The sequence below is a fragment of the Ciconia boyciana genome, chromosome 11 (assembly GCF_034638445.1).
Source record: "Ciconia boyciana chromosome 11, ASM3463844v1, whole genome shotgun sequence".
NCBI lineage: Eukaryota > Metazoa > Chordata > Aves > Ciconiiformes > Ciconiidae > Ciconia > Ciconia boyciana.
This window is the reverse complement of record NC_132944.1, coordinates 2,633,402-2,652,450: the sequence shown is the minus strand read 5'-3', so window position 1 is coordinate 2,652,450 and position 19,049 is coordinate 2,633,402. Positions and strand designations below refer to the sequence as shown.

Here is a 19,049-nt window from a genome sequence, read left to right as displayed (position 1 = left end):
CAAAGTTAGGCAATAGTTTTGTCAGACTTCTTCCAGTTAATAGACCTAGACTATTAACAGAAGCATATAAAAAGTACAACTGTTTCTGCTTATTTTACTCAGCAGACCACTAACGGTTCTGAACACTGCAACCTGTGTTTCTTTACAAGGAGGTAGGAAGTATAACATGGAGTCACCAACTTTAATACTCAACAGGAAGGGAACAGCAGCCATAGAAGTCTGGACAGGGATTGCTCAGTAGGAAACTATACAGCGGCTGTTAAAACCAGTAATGGCATCATTTGTATACAATTGCTTTTGTGGAAGAATTATGAATAGGTATGAATGAGTTCAGAAAATTATTTGAGCAACTTCATGCAAGCAGCAAGGATTTTTCACTTTGAAGGAATTAAGACTATCACCTGAACAGAGTTTTAAGTAAATGAAGGCTCAGGTCTTAAGTCTTTCTTTTAAATCAAGCTGCAGTGCTTTCAGCTTTTTAAAATGTAAAAATCAGGCCACCTTAAAATTAGATTTATTCCAGAACTCAGAAAACAGGATGAAGCTCCAGCTATGGAACTGGCAGTAACTTTCATTCAGTTAGGAAGACTTTGGTAGCTGAAAAGCATCCCTAGTTTTCCCATGTTTCTACACAAGTCCTTTTTTTCCCCTTCTACACCTTCTCTCACACTGGCTTTGTAATACTCAACTCTTTTTCTAAAGTAATTAATTTTGAAGTATGAGAGTTACAGTAATATCCAATGGTCACCAAGTATAGGCTCAGTTTGGAATACACGATGTCTTCAAATACACAACTGTCTTCCGAGCCTGACAACCACATCAGATCCTGTCAAAGTTCTCTCCCTCAAAACTCATCCCCTCCTTTATTTTATGATGAAATAACCTTATAGTCTACATAACACACCAATACTATGTACTGATTATTTAGGGATCCACTCACACGTAGAAAGCCAGAGTGAATTATGAAGTAATTTTTTCCATTTTAATACAAAGGGAGCAGAACTAGTGCACATCACCCAAATCTGGCCCACATATAAAATTAAATTGAAGTCAGAAGTTGGTTTTTTGTTACTTTTGGGTTGTTGGGGGGTTTTTGTTTGTTTGTTTAAAGAGTCATATAGACTCCAATTCCTTTTGGCATTTTACAATTTCTCAATACTTATATAAAGCTTCTGCTTTAAATATTACTTTTATTTTCAATCAGACACCCAAAAAGTTTATTCTTTAAACTCTTGGGGCCCTGTAATTTTTACTGAGTAAAATCAGAAGGCCTATGTTGATAGAAATCGCACACATTCTTACCAGCTGTTAGTATGGTTTTAGCACTCTGCACTATACTGGAAGATCTCACAATTCCCGAAATGCCTGCAGATAGAAAAGCACACAGATGTTACCCATCTTAGCAGTTTTGTGGGAATTTTTTTTATCCTCCAACATACACAAAAAAGTTAAATATTTTTCCAGTTATACAATCAAGCCAGCCTGAAAGCAAAACATACACTTGAGCTGAGAAAGTTTGTTTCTGTTCTGCTTTGTCATACTAATTGAAAATATTCTCTAAGCTATTTTAAATTATTTCATATATAACATACAAAAAAAACTCGAAATCAATATTAAAACAGGTAACAACCAGTAGAAATTAATCAAATGAATTAATTTAGTGTTCCCATTATTTCTCTACTACGATGATTAGTCACAAAGGATTCAGAGTTGTTTCATTTAAGTGCTGGCATATTAACTTTCTAGAGCAGAACAAATTATACTCATTGTTTACTTCAATATGAAATTGGGATTTTGCACTTCTCTGATCAAGTAGAGATGCCTATATTGTGCACTGTTTGTCTGGCTTTAAGTTATCAGCTTTTGGAGATAAGGCTTGTTTACCACTTTGCACTGTGGCACATTCAGTTCTCATTGTCCAGTGGTTCTTAGGTATTAATGGAATAGTAAATAAAACATTAAAACTTTTTTCAAAAAGTATTAAGTTTTATCTGTTCTAACATATATATATATATAAAAGCATACTGATATGTGCAGAACAAAACTACCGTACATTACTAAATACTTAAAAATGTAGAAGTGCAGCAGTCCCAGAGTTAGTCTTCCAAACTGAAAGTTATTCTTCTGCATTAACCAGAATGTAGAATATTATTTCAAATACTATTTTTAAATCCTTCTTTGAAAGCCATTTGTATAATGAAGAACAAAGCTTAGGGAAAACAACATTCCATCGGAAAATAATTTGGGGGAGTAGGGGAGGGGAGGGGAAGGGAACACATCATGTTGAGCTAGTATAATACCTAGGGACAATGCAATTCAACTTGAGTAATCAGCTTTGTCTTGTAGGATTACTAAATGGCTTGTCCTGTCCTTTACCCAGATTCTTGAATTAGGAAAAAAATCTTTTGGCTGCAAAAGTGAAAGAGGGGTTTTGATTTATTCTCCCAAGATTATAAACTGCTTGGCTTGAGAAGACTAGATCTATCCAATATTTTGATACTGAACTGCTGCACCACTGTGCACAGTCCACAGTCACAGCCATGCCTGCAATACCCTACATAAATACAACCACAAGGATAGTTAGCTCAGGATGGACAACTCGGAGCTCTAAAACTATACGCAGCTCACAACCACTGCAACTCCTGCTCCCCAGATTCAGCTATTATCACATTACCATTGCAGTCCAGGCACAGTAGCATAGAAGCTGTCATAGACTGACATGAAAGAAGCTGGACACCTTGATGTCCAGGTACAATTCATCCTATACTGTCAATGGAGAACTGCAACTCTCAGGAACTTTATTTCCCCAAACAGAAATCAGTGGAAGAGCTCCCTCAGCAGTTGGCTAGTGTCTAGTGGCTCTCAGGCATCTAGGGAGTTTTTGCCGTGCTCAAGGAGCTTGCAAAATTGGCCACCCGGAACTAAGATGTAAAGGACTCTTCAAGTACTAAATGTTTTCATTTTTCTGCAGAATAATAAAACATTGATGTCTGCAGCATAAGCTTTAACTTGCTCATACAACATTATCTTGCCTCGAGAAGCTATCTGTGATGATCAGAAACACCTCAATCTTTTTCCTCAAAGCCTGAGTTCTCTGCCAGAGTTCACGTATCCATACTAACTACAAAAACTGGGAAAGGTAATGCCAGCAAGCTAGAAAATTAACTTAGCATTGCAATGTATGACTGGTAAGATATATAGCTTAGTATTTAGATGAAGTTAAGCCAGCCAGTGAAATCCTGAAGGTGTAAGAATCCCAAACAGAGTTAGATGGTTTAAGTAGGGCACACTAATTCCTAAAGACTACTTCTTTCAGAATCCAAAACAAAACATATGTTTTTATATCAGTAGGAATGCTATTTACTAATATTTCAGAGAAGCTGGCTGCAACCAAACAAATCCAAAACCATGCTTTTGGGAATGTATCTCAAGACTAACCTCTTGTTTTCTTCTTCCTTCTCTCCAAATCATCCTTCTAAACTAGAAGAGCATGTACAATAAATCTGTCTATCTATCTTGTTTAAAGGAGATTACAGACACTGATCTAGGCCTACCTTGATGCACCACAAATCCGCAGTCAGGATCATGGGCAACTTGCAGTAAAATTTCTTCCACATCTCTGTTTTTTCCAGGAGGGTCTACCAGAGAAGTTATCTTTTGTTGCAGAGTCCTTGGCAAAGCCATTAGTTGTGTAAATTGACCTTCTGGACTTTTATCGATCTGAACGTTATAAAAAATAAAACAGTAAAAACATTCAGTGTTAATAAAGTCAGTTCTCTTTTCAAAGAAGTCAGAAAAGTCTTTTGGCTATCTTTGACCTCTGATAAGTATCTCAAAGAACACGATCCATTTCACTTGTAAAAGTCATTGACAATGCTAATGAAAACTTCCCAAGCACTGGGAAATGCAGTATCTCAGTTCTGAACCTGAAGAGTAACTCAATGCAAGGATGTTAATTCTTATCCAAGGGAAGACTAATGTACACACATGATCTTGCTGCCTCTGCAAGCAACTTTTCATCAAAACTGTATAATTTCTGCTCTATCCAATTTCCTTTGGAAACATAAGTACACTACAATGAAAAAAAAAAAGTTCCCAAAAGACCACTTAGCTCAGTTTCTTCTGCCTGAACATAATCAAACTATACACACATACATTTCAAGTCAGTTAGAAAAACATTTTCTCTGCTTTAAACTCAAACCACATCTGGTTTGTATAATTTGAAGGAAACATTCATTCCACATTTTCCAATCTACATCAGAAATTCAATGACCCTTTTTTGAATACAATGATACCAACGTGCACATTTATACAAATGTACACATTTATACAAAATGTAAGCACAAATACTGAAAAATGTATAATGGAGCAGATCTCTCCAAAACTGGAGGAAAATATGAAGAGCTCGATTCCTCCCACACAACTTTTTAGACAGTTCATGGAGACATCAGACAGGAGTCTAGTTGCCCTATATACTCCCTTTAGTCAATGGGGAGAAAATGATATCCAGATGAGTCACCCACTGACTACAGAGGGAGCCGACAATGAGCAAGGCTCTTAACATTATGTGGGAGGAATCCACGCCTGAACCAGAACTATAAGAACTAGTGTCTGCCTTCAATTGTTTTTGAAGAAAGAATTTTCTCTGTAACTCTGAAGACGTATACTTGGAGAAGGAGTTTCTATTCTGCATTAAAGAGCACTCCTCATAGCAGTTATCCTCTTCTATCTGTGGAATAACTGCCAATAACCAGACCGAGGTGTGAGGAATACATTATTAAAGCACTTTGCTCAAAATCAACAGTAAAATGATGGCATTTCATCAACAGCCTCGATGACTGTTATGGAATTACGGACAGATTTATTATCCAACAACATATTTGTAGTATGCTACCAGGATTTGTTTAAAGGTAACAAAATAGGGAGTACTACTCTAACTAGCCATTTTCTTGGAGAAAGCATTACTGATTCTTTTCAAAATTCATTTAAATACTTCTTCCACTAAACTGTTCAAAAGCACAGTAATAAGAAAACATGGAGACAGCTGCAGTATAATACAGATTCGCCTACGCTGTACTCCAGACTGTTACAGTAAAATTGTTTACTGTACTCAAGCTTGCCTATACCTGTACTTCAGTTTCTAACAAAGACACATCCTAAAAGGAGGCATTTGTGAGATAATTACCAAGGTGATTTGAGGATAAAAAGATACCCATGTCCATGAAACAAGCCATGCTATTTGTAACTTCATGCTGAAATGTATATAACACTTGAATATGCACACACGGACATGCATACTGCAAGAGGAAAAATTGCTATTGGACCCCTGACTGTGGCACTTCTCCCCTAATTGCAGGGTTACACTTATGCCAGAAAGATGGAATTCAAGATATTGGTCATTCTGGATACCTATTTCCCAAATACTAGGGAAAATTTGTTTTAGTATAGGTATTTAAAGATAATGCCGGAATTTCATTTGGGTTTAGTCAACTGATCTTCATAAACTAGCACTCTAGGGGTTTTTTGTGAGATGCAGTTTTTGATCGCAGAAAGTTGCACCTCTAAGTTATGGCCTAATCTTTTTAACACAAACCATATGTTTATTCATCACTTCCTAGACTGTTGTTTCCATATGGTAGTCATTAGAACACATGTTTTAAAATTATCTTCTCTTGTTCCCTTGCTAGGACTCTAGTTCTGTGCCCATACTCAAAGAAAATGAACAGTAGTTATTACATATGCAGAGACTGGTATTTAAGGCAAGTCTTCTGGTTGCAGAATTAACTAAACAGCAGAAACGTAACAAATAGCAAGTACACTGACTAAAACTGCTTGCCTTAGTGTATGGCATAATTCTTGCCTCCTGTCAATGAGATAAAGCACTTCCACTTGCTTGTTTTAAAAATGTTTTGAAGAACAACACTTGCCTCTAGCCTTCCCAGATGGTGCTTATATACCACTTGAGGGCAGTCCTGTAATATGTTACTGTACAGCTTCTGAAAATGGGGAACATTAGGTTTCACTATGTTCTGCACTTTCGATCTGTCTTCTCCTATTACCATTCTGAAATCACCTAGTGAAGAAAAGAAACAGTTCATTCATTAGAAAAAAACTAAAAACTCAAAGGAGAATATAACAGAAACCAACATAGTACAAAGCTGTCATCTAAAACTTTATTCTCCAATTCTGCCAATACCTATATAATCCACAATAAGGTTCACCTTCTAATAGTCAAAAAATACTACTCAAATACTTTCAAGCACAGAAAATAAGATTCAGAATTGTTATGTGGCCTCTGATATGCTGTCATGTTATCAACCCACGTGTCCACATTTTCACTCGGACAACAAAAAAATTCCAGCTGTCAAGCTCAGCCTCAAAAGTGCAATAACACAGTTATATTCTTTGCAACCATACATCAGTTTCAACAGATTACTAAACAGATTGACCAGCCCCAATACTTTGTATTCAGAAACAAATAACCTTCAATTTTCCAATACTGAAAGAAAATAATTTGCATTGTCTCTGCACTTCAAGGGCAGTACCTGACGTATAGCTAATGGCAGTCATGGTAAGATCACAGTTTCACCTTTTCCTCTTAGCCACATATTCTGTTAGTAGTTTCAAAAAGCAACTCCTTTTAACACCACTATTACATTACTGACCTTTTCACTTTCTTTTATGATACACAACTGAAAAGGTTCAAAGAGAGCAAGTGAAAAGACAGTCAGTCTGTAACAGAGCATTTATCTACCTCTATTAGGTACTACCGTGGTCACTTCCAGGGTTACCAACCAGGAGTTAGAGGCTCAGTGCAGCACATATGAACAAACAAAATCCTGAATCAATTCATTTTCCCACTTCCCACATTCAGGAGATAAATGTTGTCGCAAGGTGGCAACTTGCTACCATTACTTCGTTTATTTCAATTTATGCCAAACTGCAAAACGAACACTTCCCATATAAGTGGTACTGACTCACTGGTCTCAAAAAAATGCATTTTAAAAAAAATAAAACATTTTCCAAACTAAGCATGAACAACTCTTTTCAGCAGTCTCCAAGGAGACTGATTAGAGTAACACATAGAATCAGTTTTGTCTACTAGCATACCTTCTGAAAAGTGTAAGACTTAACAAAATGGCAGCAAAATAAAATATCCACAGACATGTCACTGACAGCTTCTTTCTTGAACATTTTCAACTGGAAGTCTTATTGCTTTAGCTTTGTTCACACAGTGGAGCCAATTTCAACATCTTGCAGCACGGTAACTATCTCCCACTTTTTCGGTTAATTGCCGTGTTTCAAAGGACATATAAAAAAAAAAGTGTCTTAGTCACTAGTGCTCACCAAGAATCTAACGACATTCCTGGACAGGTTTCAGGTGGGCAGGTATGCAGCCCTGTAGCAAACATCCCTGGTTAGCAACCCGTAGCCATCCCACTGTCAGTAGCCTCTTTACCTTACCTTTGCTTTCAAACAGATAACGACTCAGAAAAAACTGCTAAGGAAAAGCTGAACAAATTGCAATCTAAACCAACCAGAGAAGTACTATGTAAAGGACAGTAACACTCCTCAGTAGAACCAAGCTGCAGCTTATAAACCCTACCTGCCTAACTGTGCTTTTTTTTTTTTTTAAAAGCCAGACTTGCATTTCTACATGAGCAAAGAAAGTGCTGTGTAAAGTACAACTCCAACCAAACTTGTTCGTACTGATTTCATTAAGGATATAAACATTTAAAGAGCAATGCTGGATTAAATTGTAACAATTAAAACTTGTATTGAAGAGTTATTTGGAATAATTTCTTAAAATTTTTTCCATACCAATTTCATAAATAAAGAAAGGAGGAAATTCTCTTACCAAAAAAAAGTCAACACATACCAACCAGGAGGTTAGTGTTAAATGTACATTGAAGAATCATAATCTGAATCTTTAAGTTAACTAAATAAGAACCTTAAACACAGCACATTCAAAAAGTAAGAAATAACAAAGCATGGGTCAGACTATCAGATGAATCAACATTACACTGAGAGTGAAAAGAAAATTTTTTTTCCAAGGTTTTGAACCATTAAAACCAAAATACAATCCATACAAACAGAAAAAAAACCCCCACATTATTTCACCATATTCAATCACCCATACTTAGTTGTTCATAAATCAAGCAGGTATAAGAAGTTTTGCGTATGTACCTATACCAATTTCCTATGAATAAGCACAATTGGTCTTTCCAAGCTGTTATATAAAACACAGCAGTAAAATATAGTTATTGGAGCATGCAACAACGTAGGCCCAAAGCAAGACAGCAGATGACTTATTATACATTAGACTTCCTACTGTGGTACAAGAGCTCCAACTACAGCTTTTCTCCACAAGGACTTCAGACACCACATACTAACCAGAATAGGAGAGTCCTGCAATCTGCATATAGAGGTCTTCTTCAGAGAAACTTTCTGGTAACATGAGAAAGGCTGCTGTGACTGCACTCTTCAGATTGCTAACAAGAGCAGCTTGCAGCTTGCTATTCTCATTCTGGGTCAGTATTTTCACCTGAAAAAGCAGAGTCATTGGAAGCAAGACTTCAGGAAAGTGCTACTGAAGATGGAGCTAGCAAAGTTACTCAACCCAACATGAAAAATAAATAAGGAATTTATTTAAGATTAGATCCTATTATTATGGTACAATACAGATGAGAGTGTCCCCTTTTGTTTACACAGTGGGAGAGAGAGGAACATCTTTTTTAAGAATTAACAGCCTGCTACAACAGGCTGCTTTTACAAACACGTTCGGAATTGCTATAAGCAACAGCCATTAACTAATCTCTGAAGAGCTATTCACTTTTTCATATTCATGAATTTAGGATTAATCAAAACAGTAAATATGAATGCATTAACAGAAATACTTCGTAAGTGATTATGCAATAAGAAAAAAAGACCACTGTCACACTGAAAGACAATGGAATACCAGAAAAAGAGGTAAGTTTTCCTATTAAACTTCATTCTATTTTTTTCTAATGGAAGACTCCTCTATCATATGCTTCAAGTAGTTTCTTAGACATTAGTTGTCCTCCTAGAAGAAGGAGGGCTTTATTTTGCACTTTGTGTGAGCAGAATGTGAACTCAATAGGAACTTCATATGTACATGAAGAACAGATCACTAAAGCCGAGTGCTTCTACATGCCACAAAGAGAAGTTTATTTTTTAGGAAACATTCCAACTGTTCAAGACCAACTACAGAATCCAGTCACCTAGGATATGGAAATATACTGGAATAAAAAGCAGATCTTCAGTAAGAACGGAATAAAGAAACATATTATTATAGAATATGAGATAGATTAAGTCAGCCTGGTTTACAAGATGGCCAGCTATGCTCTTTCAGAAACAACTCTCCCAAGAATACCTGCCTGTTGTGAGTTTCTGTCTTTTTCCAGTGTTCTCATTAAGCAATACTGTCTTGCTTATAGAGGGTAGCTTCTTAATACTTGTTTACTCTAGAATACCTTAAAATGCAAACCCACTAGCAGTTACGAACAAATGTATCCGACTTGCTTTTACTCCCTGAAAGCCCGTTCACACACAATGAGTTGCAGTATTACTTGAAATTCTGCCCCCAAATATAACCTGAAACAGCTAAGGAATACTTTCAAGTAAGTATTTTCTTTAGGGATGTAAATACTCTATTAATGAAGGAAAAAAAAAAAACACTAAAAAAACCAACCCCGAACTCGGATTCAGTAAAGAAAGTAAGAGAATCAGACATATCTGCTACACAAAATTCTTCCTATAGAAAGGACATCGACAAAGCAATGTCATGGCTGGCCAATACTATATTCAGAACGTAGTTTTTAATTAAGGTGAAATCTTTAAGAGGGATAAAACTAGAACAATATCTCATTTTGATATGGTGGTGAATGCAACAGTATACAAGCTGCCTGTTTCAATCATTCCACACTAAAGCATGGGTTTGCCTAACTTCACATCTATACAATAGTCTGGAATTGGCCCAGAGTGGATTTTTGAAGGATTTTTTCCCTTCTTTGATTTTCATTTTAAAAATAAAGAGTTCACTATACAAGTGAACATTTTAGAATTCCTCCTAACTTCTCCTGCAAATTACTTTATATTTTTTAGCATTAAAATGAAAGCCAATAATAAAACACATTAAAATGCAATACATTCATCTGCCAGGGCCCCAGAGTAAATTATATTTCCTTGAAAACCACAGGAGAAGTTTACTGAATGCATATAGACTTGCTCAGATAAGATCCAATAAACAAGACAGGCTGGTCATGAAGATAACTAATATTTAAAATCTAATCAACTAATTCACTTATATGTACTTTCATAACTTGCTGCTACAGGGAAACTCTAAGGAAAGACAGAAGAGAGACGTCTGTGGCACCCCAAGCAGTCACGCAAACTGCTTATACCTTAGGCTAGCCCTGGAAATAACACCGAGTTATGGACATGTTTTAAGAACACCACAGTTACAGCTTTTTAAAACATGAAACTCCACAGAGATGCTATTCCTCCTCACATGGAAGACCACGGACTTGCTTTAGTGAAGTAAAAGGAATAACCTCCTCCTTTGCTAAACATACTCCCTAACATAAACCAGATTTTTTTCAAAGGGAAATAATATGCTAGGCTTCAAAATTTAAATGCATGAAACACTGCAGTAGTGACGCCATTTATGAACAAATTTTAAACAGTTCAGGTAGCTAGAAGTCTACCAGGAAGACAGAATGCAATAGTATCACCGAGGTATGACAAGGATGAATGTTGATTCTTGGGGTAAATTGGAAAGACGACCAAAGCTAAGGAAGGCCTTTTCACAGTACAGAGAACTTACGATCAGAACTAGTCGCTGTACCATATCACATAAGGGGGAAAGAAGAAGCCAAGTTATTCTGGTTTTACAGTTTACAGATAATTCAGTTAAATAACAGTACACTTGAGACTTTAAAACTATTAAGTATTTTAAATGAGGGATATATTAAATTTTATAAATAAGCATGACCCTCAGTCATCACAAGAGTTTAAAGTAGGAAATGTACTACCTTTGCTGCTAGGAAATTCATACACAAGAAACGGCAGGCATGTGTACACAAAGATACTTACAGACAAACAAAATATGCAAAAGAAAATCTCATTATAGAATGAAAGGTGTCAAAAGCACTATTCCAGTTTGCCATTTAGCCACATCCACACTCTGCTAAATATCACGACAAGAGGATTTTTCCATTCTCTTTCAAAAAATGATTTGGACAATGGAAAAATTCTGTAAACAAATATGTGCTCTGTCACTCCTTCATGGGAATTATTATAATATTAAAAAATTAAACCTTCCAAGACCCCTCTAAAAAGTACAAGATATTTCTATACACTATTCATCCTCCTCTCTCTCACCTCACTTCAATTTATTAAATGCTTCCTTCTCTTAATAGTTGCTCCAGGACAACAGTAAATACAGCTGCTTAGACTAAAGCAATTACTTACACTCTGTGTTTAACAAAAATTCAGTAATACCTTAGATGCTTTCTAAAATCTTCTTCCTCTGAAAAACAATTGTGTGTCACTTGTATTTAATTATTTTACTTTTTAGGTACTGCAGCTTTTTTTTTTCCAGGAAACATGTCAGTTATGGAGAAATTACAACTAAGTTTATTCAATTTTTCAATACAGTTAAATGGGAACTTAGCTGATCAGCTTCACGTGGAATGAAAAGCCAATAAACTTTTAACACAAACAAAGAAGCCTGGGAAGAAAAGTTAGCATTTCTAAGTGGCAATTCCAAACTCCATCTATTCTGCCAAACATTCCGGAAAGATTACTTGGTCAAGGCAACCAGTTTATAACAAACAAAACCTCCAGTGAAAATTAAGCCAAGATTTTCAAGCCAGAACAAATGTTTTAGCTCATGTGCTAGAATAGCTTGGATAGCTTTCACTCATAGAGCGACAGCTTTGTAATGGAACACCAGAAAGGCACTGGGCTCTTCCTCCTCTATACGAGAGCGAGGAGGAAATTCCCAAACAAACTGTTAAACAATATTAATCTGGCTTCAGCCAACTGCATCCAGAACTAGCACAAATGGCAAATGGTATACAAGAGATTATAGTGCATAAGAAAACAAACCTAACCCTGTGTCCCCTCCAAAAGAAGCTTATTGTACATTTTTAAGGAGGTAGAAAAAGCTTTCTATCACTACCATTTACAACATCTGTGTCAAAACATCAAATCAGTTGTGAAGCCAGAACCAGCAGACATTTGAAACGCGTGCAACAGATCTAGATCTAGTTATCCGGTCATTTTTGGTCAACACGGTATAACATTCAGAATCCTAGTTAGTGATTTTATAGATTCTACAGGAAGAGACCGTTTAAACATTCACCAAGTAATCTTTTGCTCCAATTCCAGTTTAAGTCCTGCAGTCTTTACTCAATGCAAATTCCTGTGAGCTTTGTGAAAATAATCTGGACTGATTTCTTCTTTTATCTATTAAACACATATGCAATATCTCCACTGCCTTGTTAGCAACCAAACAAAATACCAAATTCTGCCATCTTGTGCCAGTATGCACTCCCACTGAATTTAACTAAAAGATACGAAGCACAATTTGTATATACTAAGATGAAAAATCCTAAAATAAATCAAAGCAGCAGCAAATGCAGTTACACTGAAAATAAGTATTCAGTATTCATCGTTAATGTGAAATTCAGAATTCTTCCTTCAGTTATTTTTCTCAATGTATTAAGTTTCGTTCTGTATAAAGATAACAGCTGTTCCAACCTTTATCATGCTATAATATGTCCCTGGAGACAGAGAAAAGCCAGTAGTGCCGAGATAATCTATTCAAACTTCCACCCCAAATTTTTAGTTAAAAGCAAAACTTCTGTTCTAAGACTTGAACAGAGTTCTCCTCTCCTCCTCTCTTAAGAAATTTATCTTAGCACTGCTGCCATCTGCTGCAAGCACACTGAATCAGGCACTCATGCGAAAGCAAAGACCTCATATTTTTTATGACACAAACATGGAGAAGAATCAACATGCTTAACACATGGTTCGGTCAATTATAGATACTTTAACAATACAATGAACTAGACAGTAACTGCACAGCAAAGCAGCTTTCATCTTTAAAGATTTCCATTATTTAACTGGATTAAATCTTGGTGACTCCTATAATTTGTTATAAAAGGTAAATATTGCATTTAACTTTAAAGGGACTTTGAGTTAATATAGTCCAGTTATTCAAGATTTACTACAGGCAGAAAACTGTGATTAATATACTTACCTTTAGGGTTTTTTTCACGTAACAGAGAATATCATTAAGGACTACATTTCCACTTCCTTTCTGAGAGACTATCCCTCTAGGACTAGACCGCTACATCAGGGCAGATTATTTGTTCAGTACTGACGTATAGATCCTTAACAGTTAAAGTTAAAACTACAACTGATAATTATCCAGCCCTGTAATTTCCTGCATTTCAAGACAGATAACTGAACAGACTAAGTTACCGGTTTTTGTAGACGTCCAGCAACATAGAGGGTTTTCCAGTGAAGTAAATCATCAATCAGGGTATCAGTGCTAATTACACCATACTTTATCATCTGGGAAAAAAGAAAAATAAAGGCTTTTGAAAAACCATATACCTGCACCATTTTTGCTATAGGAAACTTACTACTTACTTACTATAACTGTCATTAATTCTAAGGAACACACACCTCCAATAAAAAAAACTGTATTTTTTTTATTAAACAAATTCATTAAAACAAAAAAATGTTTTAATATACACAAGAGGTAAGGAAAAAAAAAAATCTTATTTACATGCAAACTTCTGCAAAAAAACCCAAAAATCCAGTGGAAGAGGAAGATGCGCAGAACCCTTTAAGATCCTTTCTAGAATCAAAGTTACAATAAAGTCACCCCAGGATCAATCACTAAAGCAAAAGACTCTAAATCCCAAAGAAACCTAGTCTAGACAGACATTGACACTGAAGAGATCTGAACATTAAAATACAAGTGTTTATGAACAGAGATTTTGGAAAATATTTTGGAAATGTTACGATCAGTTTTGTACCAGCCAAACATTACAATAGTTGGAATAATCCACAGTATCCTTTATGATATTGAGAATACTCAAGAAATAGTTTGTCAGAGATCTAAAATAAACAACACTCCTAGACATTTATGTGTAGTGTTATGGAGGGGTGGGGTGTGTATCAGGGAGCTTTTTCTTTTGCTCTTTGATGTTAGAAAACAAATTGTGATTTTGTAGTTCATTTTATGTCACTGGAAAAAAGATGAACTTTCAACAGTTTGTTACCAATTTGCACTTCCTGAGTTTCCAAAGATTATCACCGCGGCAAGGCAGCCAACTCCAGAATTTCTGGATAACAAAGGACCATAGACTTGATATGACTGAGTCATTACAGCATGAGATAAGAGCATAAAGAGCCAAGAATAACAGAATTTCATAGCAAAGATCATTGGTCCTTAAAATAAAATCCAAAATCCCTTTTTACATAAAGTGAATAAGGTTTAAATCCCAAATTCTTGCCTCATACAGATGCCTTTAAACAAAAGAGCAAGTATGTAATAGACTACTTTATCTACCTTTCCAGCTTTCTGTGAAGAATTGACATATACCCAACATTACTGCAACCGTGCGTGCTCTGAGAAACTTCAGTTAGGTATATATTGCTCACATGACATTTTTCCATGACTATCCTTCATTTCATTTCCCATCTGTCTTAAAAGAACTTGCCTTCCCTATGTACAGTTTGTTACCACATGGCAAAAGTTACTCAAAATCAACACCAAGACAGAGAGATGCAGTGTTTCTCTCCCCTACTCTATCTGCACTCCTCCTTACCAAACACAGTCTACACGCAGATGCAGGACTAGCACCTGCTGGACAAGTGCTACTTAACTACAATTCTTAATCATACTCAAGCTTCACAGGTCAGGATGTTAGCCATTAAACAACACAGATGTCAATTCCAACTTGCTATGTTAAATATTTGCATTTTATGTCAAACAAACAGTAAGAATCCACTTTGCTATTACTATGTGGTCAACTGCTGAAATTAAGGCCCTGTTTCCCCACAGGATACACTTTACAACCACCAAAACTGGCAGACAGCAAGTCATAAGGAATATAAATTCCGTTTCTGAAGTGCTTTAGTTGTAAATTCCAAACATTGCTCACACTTTTAAAGTGCAAGAGCAGCTCCTCTGTTTGCTTTTTAATTAATGTGCTGTGTGTGAAACAAAGTTTGAGACATAAATATTGAAGATATTTCTTCAATGTTTATTTTATATATAAAAATACATATATTGTATAAATATATCTCTATATTTATATTAAAATATAAATATATTTTATATTTATATAAAATATATAAACATGTTTTTGTATTAGTTATAATATAATTATATACTTATGTTGATATATTTTAATATATTATTTATATAATATATATGTATTTATAGTATATTTTTATATATTATATCTATTTATTTTATTTATTATAAAATATTTAATATATTATATATAAAAATATATATAATTTCACGAGTTGAGGACCAGTTACAATCTACAAGATTTGCTTCCTGCACAGAAATCCGCTTTAAGCTAATAATTTCAATACTTCACACACAAACATTTGACTTCATTTACTCAAACTACTTGTACTTACCCTACCATTACATGGCACTAAAGTGTTGTAGTAAATCCCTGCTCCACAGCTCTGTATACTACTTATCTGCTTTGGCCCAAAAACTTTTAGGAAGGAATAATGACTCCTGTTCTTTAACAAGTTCATCATATGCCAGGTCACAGAATCATCAACAGCAAACACGAAGTCCAGCATATTGTCCTGTGGATAAGGAGAAAAGTATTGGGGTTTACATGTCAGGAAGCAAGTGATGTTAATCACATTAATCTAAGATATACATAGTATTGAACTACCAGCTGATCATTTTTCACGAGTAAAAAAAAAAACCAAAACCCAAAACATAAGCATTAATGTCAAACATAGTTTAAATGTTCTGATGAAGTTTTATGTTTTCTAGTTAGTCTAGCAGAGATGGTCCAACATTTTCCTGTCCTCCTGGTTAAGTGACCAACCTTCAACCCTCTGAAACAGGGGAGCACGTGATGAGATCTTCATCATCCTAGTTCACAGCTCAGCATAACAGCTTAAACTGCTAACGAACAGGACTTTTGCTAATACGCGAGGCCATGAATTGGGAGATGTGGGCAGACAAAGTCAGCTTAGAGTTGGCAGTGAGGACCTGCACTTCTAGGTATTCACTTGCTTTTGTCAACAGAACAATCCAAACTCCAAAGACTTGTAGTGTACAACGCAGGCCCTGCTCTTCTGAAGAAATCCGTCCACATGTTCCCTGCAGACAGACAAGCTGACAGTTTACAACTCATACCTACAACAAACTAGTACTTGGAGTGACTTGCTTCAAATTCATTATGCCAGCCTCTCTGTGTGGCTTACTAATTCTGGGCTGCATCTCAGCTAATCAGTTAATACTACTAAAAAGATAGTCTGTTAGCTACCTTTTTTCCCCATTCTTTTGTGTGAGGATGAGATGCTGTTAAAGCTCTGAAATCCTTATTATCCTCTGTTTTTCTCTTTGCAGAAAGGAAATTGAGAAACATTTAAAGCCACATGTGTAGGCACTGCTTAATAGGCAAGCCCTAATGAGCAATACTGCCTATTAACAATTTTTAAAAGGTCAAACACATACACAAGAACAACAACAACAAAAATCACTATTTCCAAGCAGCTTGACCTCCAAACAGTGAGGAAGCGCCAAGAATGCCACTTCAGGGTGGCAATGTATGTCGCTTAAGTTACTCTCATGCGGTGCACAGCAAACAGACCGTTTGGACGAGCTGCAACTCCTTTTTAAAGCCATCAGTAAAGAAGCTCTGACAGACAGTTCGCAGACACAGGGCTGAAGGGGCACCTGAACCGCACACCACTATAAAACCACTGCAGGGAGCACCCCGGAGGCCTCCCGGGCACTCAGCAGACCCTGGGCTCTCCCTCGGCACGGAGCGGGACACCTGCCCCGCCAGCTCGCTGCTCGCTACGGGGACGCGGGGCTTTCGCCCCTGACCGTGCACGACCCGCAGCCGGGCGCCCGCGGCAGCTCCAGGTGCCGCCCTGCGCCACCTCCGCGCCGGTAACCGAAACGCACAAGACCCACGGCAGCCCTCCCGCCTGCCCCCGCCACACACCGCGGCGGCTCGGGGAGAGGCCGAGGGGCCGGCCCGGCCCGGAGGAGGCCGCCGCGCTCACCTCGCCGTGCCCGGCCGAGGCCCCCGCCTGCCGGAAGACTCCGGACCCGTAGGCGAAGGCCAGGCTGAGCTCCTGAGGGAAGTGCGCCAGGACCCGCCGGAACTTCACCCCCGAGCTCGACAGCACCGGCAGCGCCATGGCGCCGGCCCGGCCCGGCCCGGCCCGCCTTCCCGCCGCGCCGCCTCTCCCCGCCCACCGCCTGAGGAGGCGGAGGCGGCGCGGGGAAGAGAGGCGGCAGCCGGGAGGGGGCGGCGGCGCCGGCGCTCAGCGCCCTCTGCCGTCCGGCGTGCGGATGGCGGCGCTCGGCCGCCCGGCGCGTTGCGTTCCCGCCCGGGGCGGCGGCTCCCTGTAGCGCAGGCGGGGCGGCCCCGCGTTGGTGTGCGGCCGCTGAGGCGGCGCCGAGGGAGCTCCCCTCAGGGCGGGCGGCGGCGAGCCGCGCCCGGGGCCTCCCTCAGTGTGCCGGAGCCCCAGGACGGCGCGTTACTGCCGGTAAGGCCCGTTGAGGTGCCAGGGAGCGGGCCCCGGTGCATTTCAGGCTGAGTTCTTCCCGAGGCTGCGCTGTCCCGCCCGAGCCAGGACGGCCCGTTAAAGCCCAGCAGCTCCGGCGGCGGCAGCGAGGTTATATTCAGCGGATGGGTTTAACTTTCCGGTCTCCCCCCCATCCCCGTTTCAGTTTAATTTTTTTAGGTCATCGCAGTTCTGTGCCCCTTCCATTATTTTTCATTCCCCCCCCATATTTTGTATTGGTTCAAGGCTTCCCTCAGGAATTGTCGCCGGCTTTACACTCCTTCACGCATCCCCCATGCTACGAAAACAGCCCACAGCGTTTAATCACCGCCTTTGTGCTCACGATTGTCTCACACTCTCCTCGTGCTGAGCCTGGCTTGGTTTTGATTTTCAAGTCCTACATAATAAACTCACCTGAACTCAATGAGTACTAAATGTATAAAAATGGCTCACGAGATTGATGCGTATCTTGTTTCCTCACGATTTTATGCTTCCCGGCATCCGTCTTCCCAAAGATCACATTTTATCTTCCATGTTTTTATGGCTTTCAAAATATCCTATTTATGTCGTATCCTGTTCTGAGGAAACGCTGGCAGGTCACATCCAGTCTGAGGCATTGCCAAGCGAAATTTTGTGCTTGCACTAAATTTCAAACATGATTAGGTCTTTAGGCATCACTGGACTCATAATGTCTGCTTAAAACAAACATGAAAGGATCTGTAACTCTCTATTACAGAAAACATGGTTTGATACACACAGTTAAGTCACTATCTATACAATTCTTTTTGTGATGATAAATTAGCATATGATAAGTTAGCATCTGTGTGAACCTGGCCATTAGGAATATTGAAAGGGAGCACCTGAGGCAAGAGAACAGGCCTTGTTACTGTTGGCAAATAATATAAAACTTTAACTATGTGAGGCGGGTGCTATCATAAAACTGCAGTGGACCTCCACTCTTTTGAGCCTTTCTACATCAAATGACTCAGCCAGACCCTTCCTTCTGAAATCTCCACTCTACGTACTCACTTGCAGAGGAGAAACCATCATATACTAAAGGAACGTGCATTTACGTTAGAAGTAATCACACTGACTTTTTACTATTCTCAATAAGAAAGGTCCCAACGGTCCAGCTATGGCTGGGGTTTGGAGACTTTTATTTTCCACAAAGACTGTGATTCAGTACCCGTTAGCGCCTTTGCATTGATTTAACTAGTCATAAA

The 19,049-nt window shown here is 38.3% G+C and overlaps 1 protein-coding gene across 6 annotated transcripts in view; it reads right to left on the bottom strand.

Annotated features, from left to right (window-relative positions):
• Positions 1-17,634, bottom strand: part of TAMM41 (TAM41 mitochondrial translocator assembly and maintenance homolog) — a 34,378-nt gene extending 16,744 nt beyond the window's left edge. For 2 of the 6 annotated variants that reach the window (XM_072876199.1, XM_072876198.1), the window contains exons 1-7: positions 17,320-17,628; positions 15,697-15,876; positions 13,513-13,605; positions 8,395-8,545; positions 5,928-6,073; positions 3,555-3,720; positions 1,303-1,365 (exon numbers count right to left, since the gene is read on the bottom strand). In XM_072876199.1, the coding sequence (XP_072732300.1) occupies positions 1,303-1,365; positions 3,555-3,720; positions 5,928-6,073; positions 8,395-8,545; positions 13,513-13,605; positions 15,697-15,876; positions 17,320-17,457 (937 nt within the window). In that variant the 5' untranslated portion in view covers positions 17,458-17,628. Of the gene's footprint in view, positions 1-1,302; positions 1,366-3,554; positions 3,721-5,927; positions 6,074-8,394; positions 8,546-13,512; positions 13,606-15,696; positions 15,877-17,319 lie in introns of all 6 variants that reach the window. The other 4 variants (XR_012044620.1, XM_072876196.1, XM_072876197.1 and 1 more) reach the window with 4 other exon arrangements.
• Between the last annotated feature and the right edge of the window lie 1,415 nt (positions 17,635-19,049).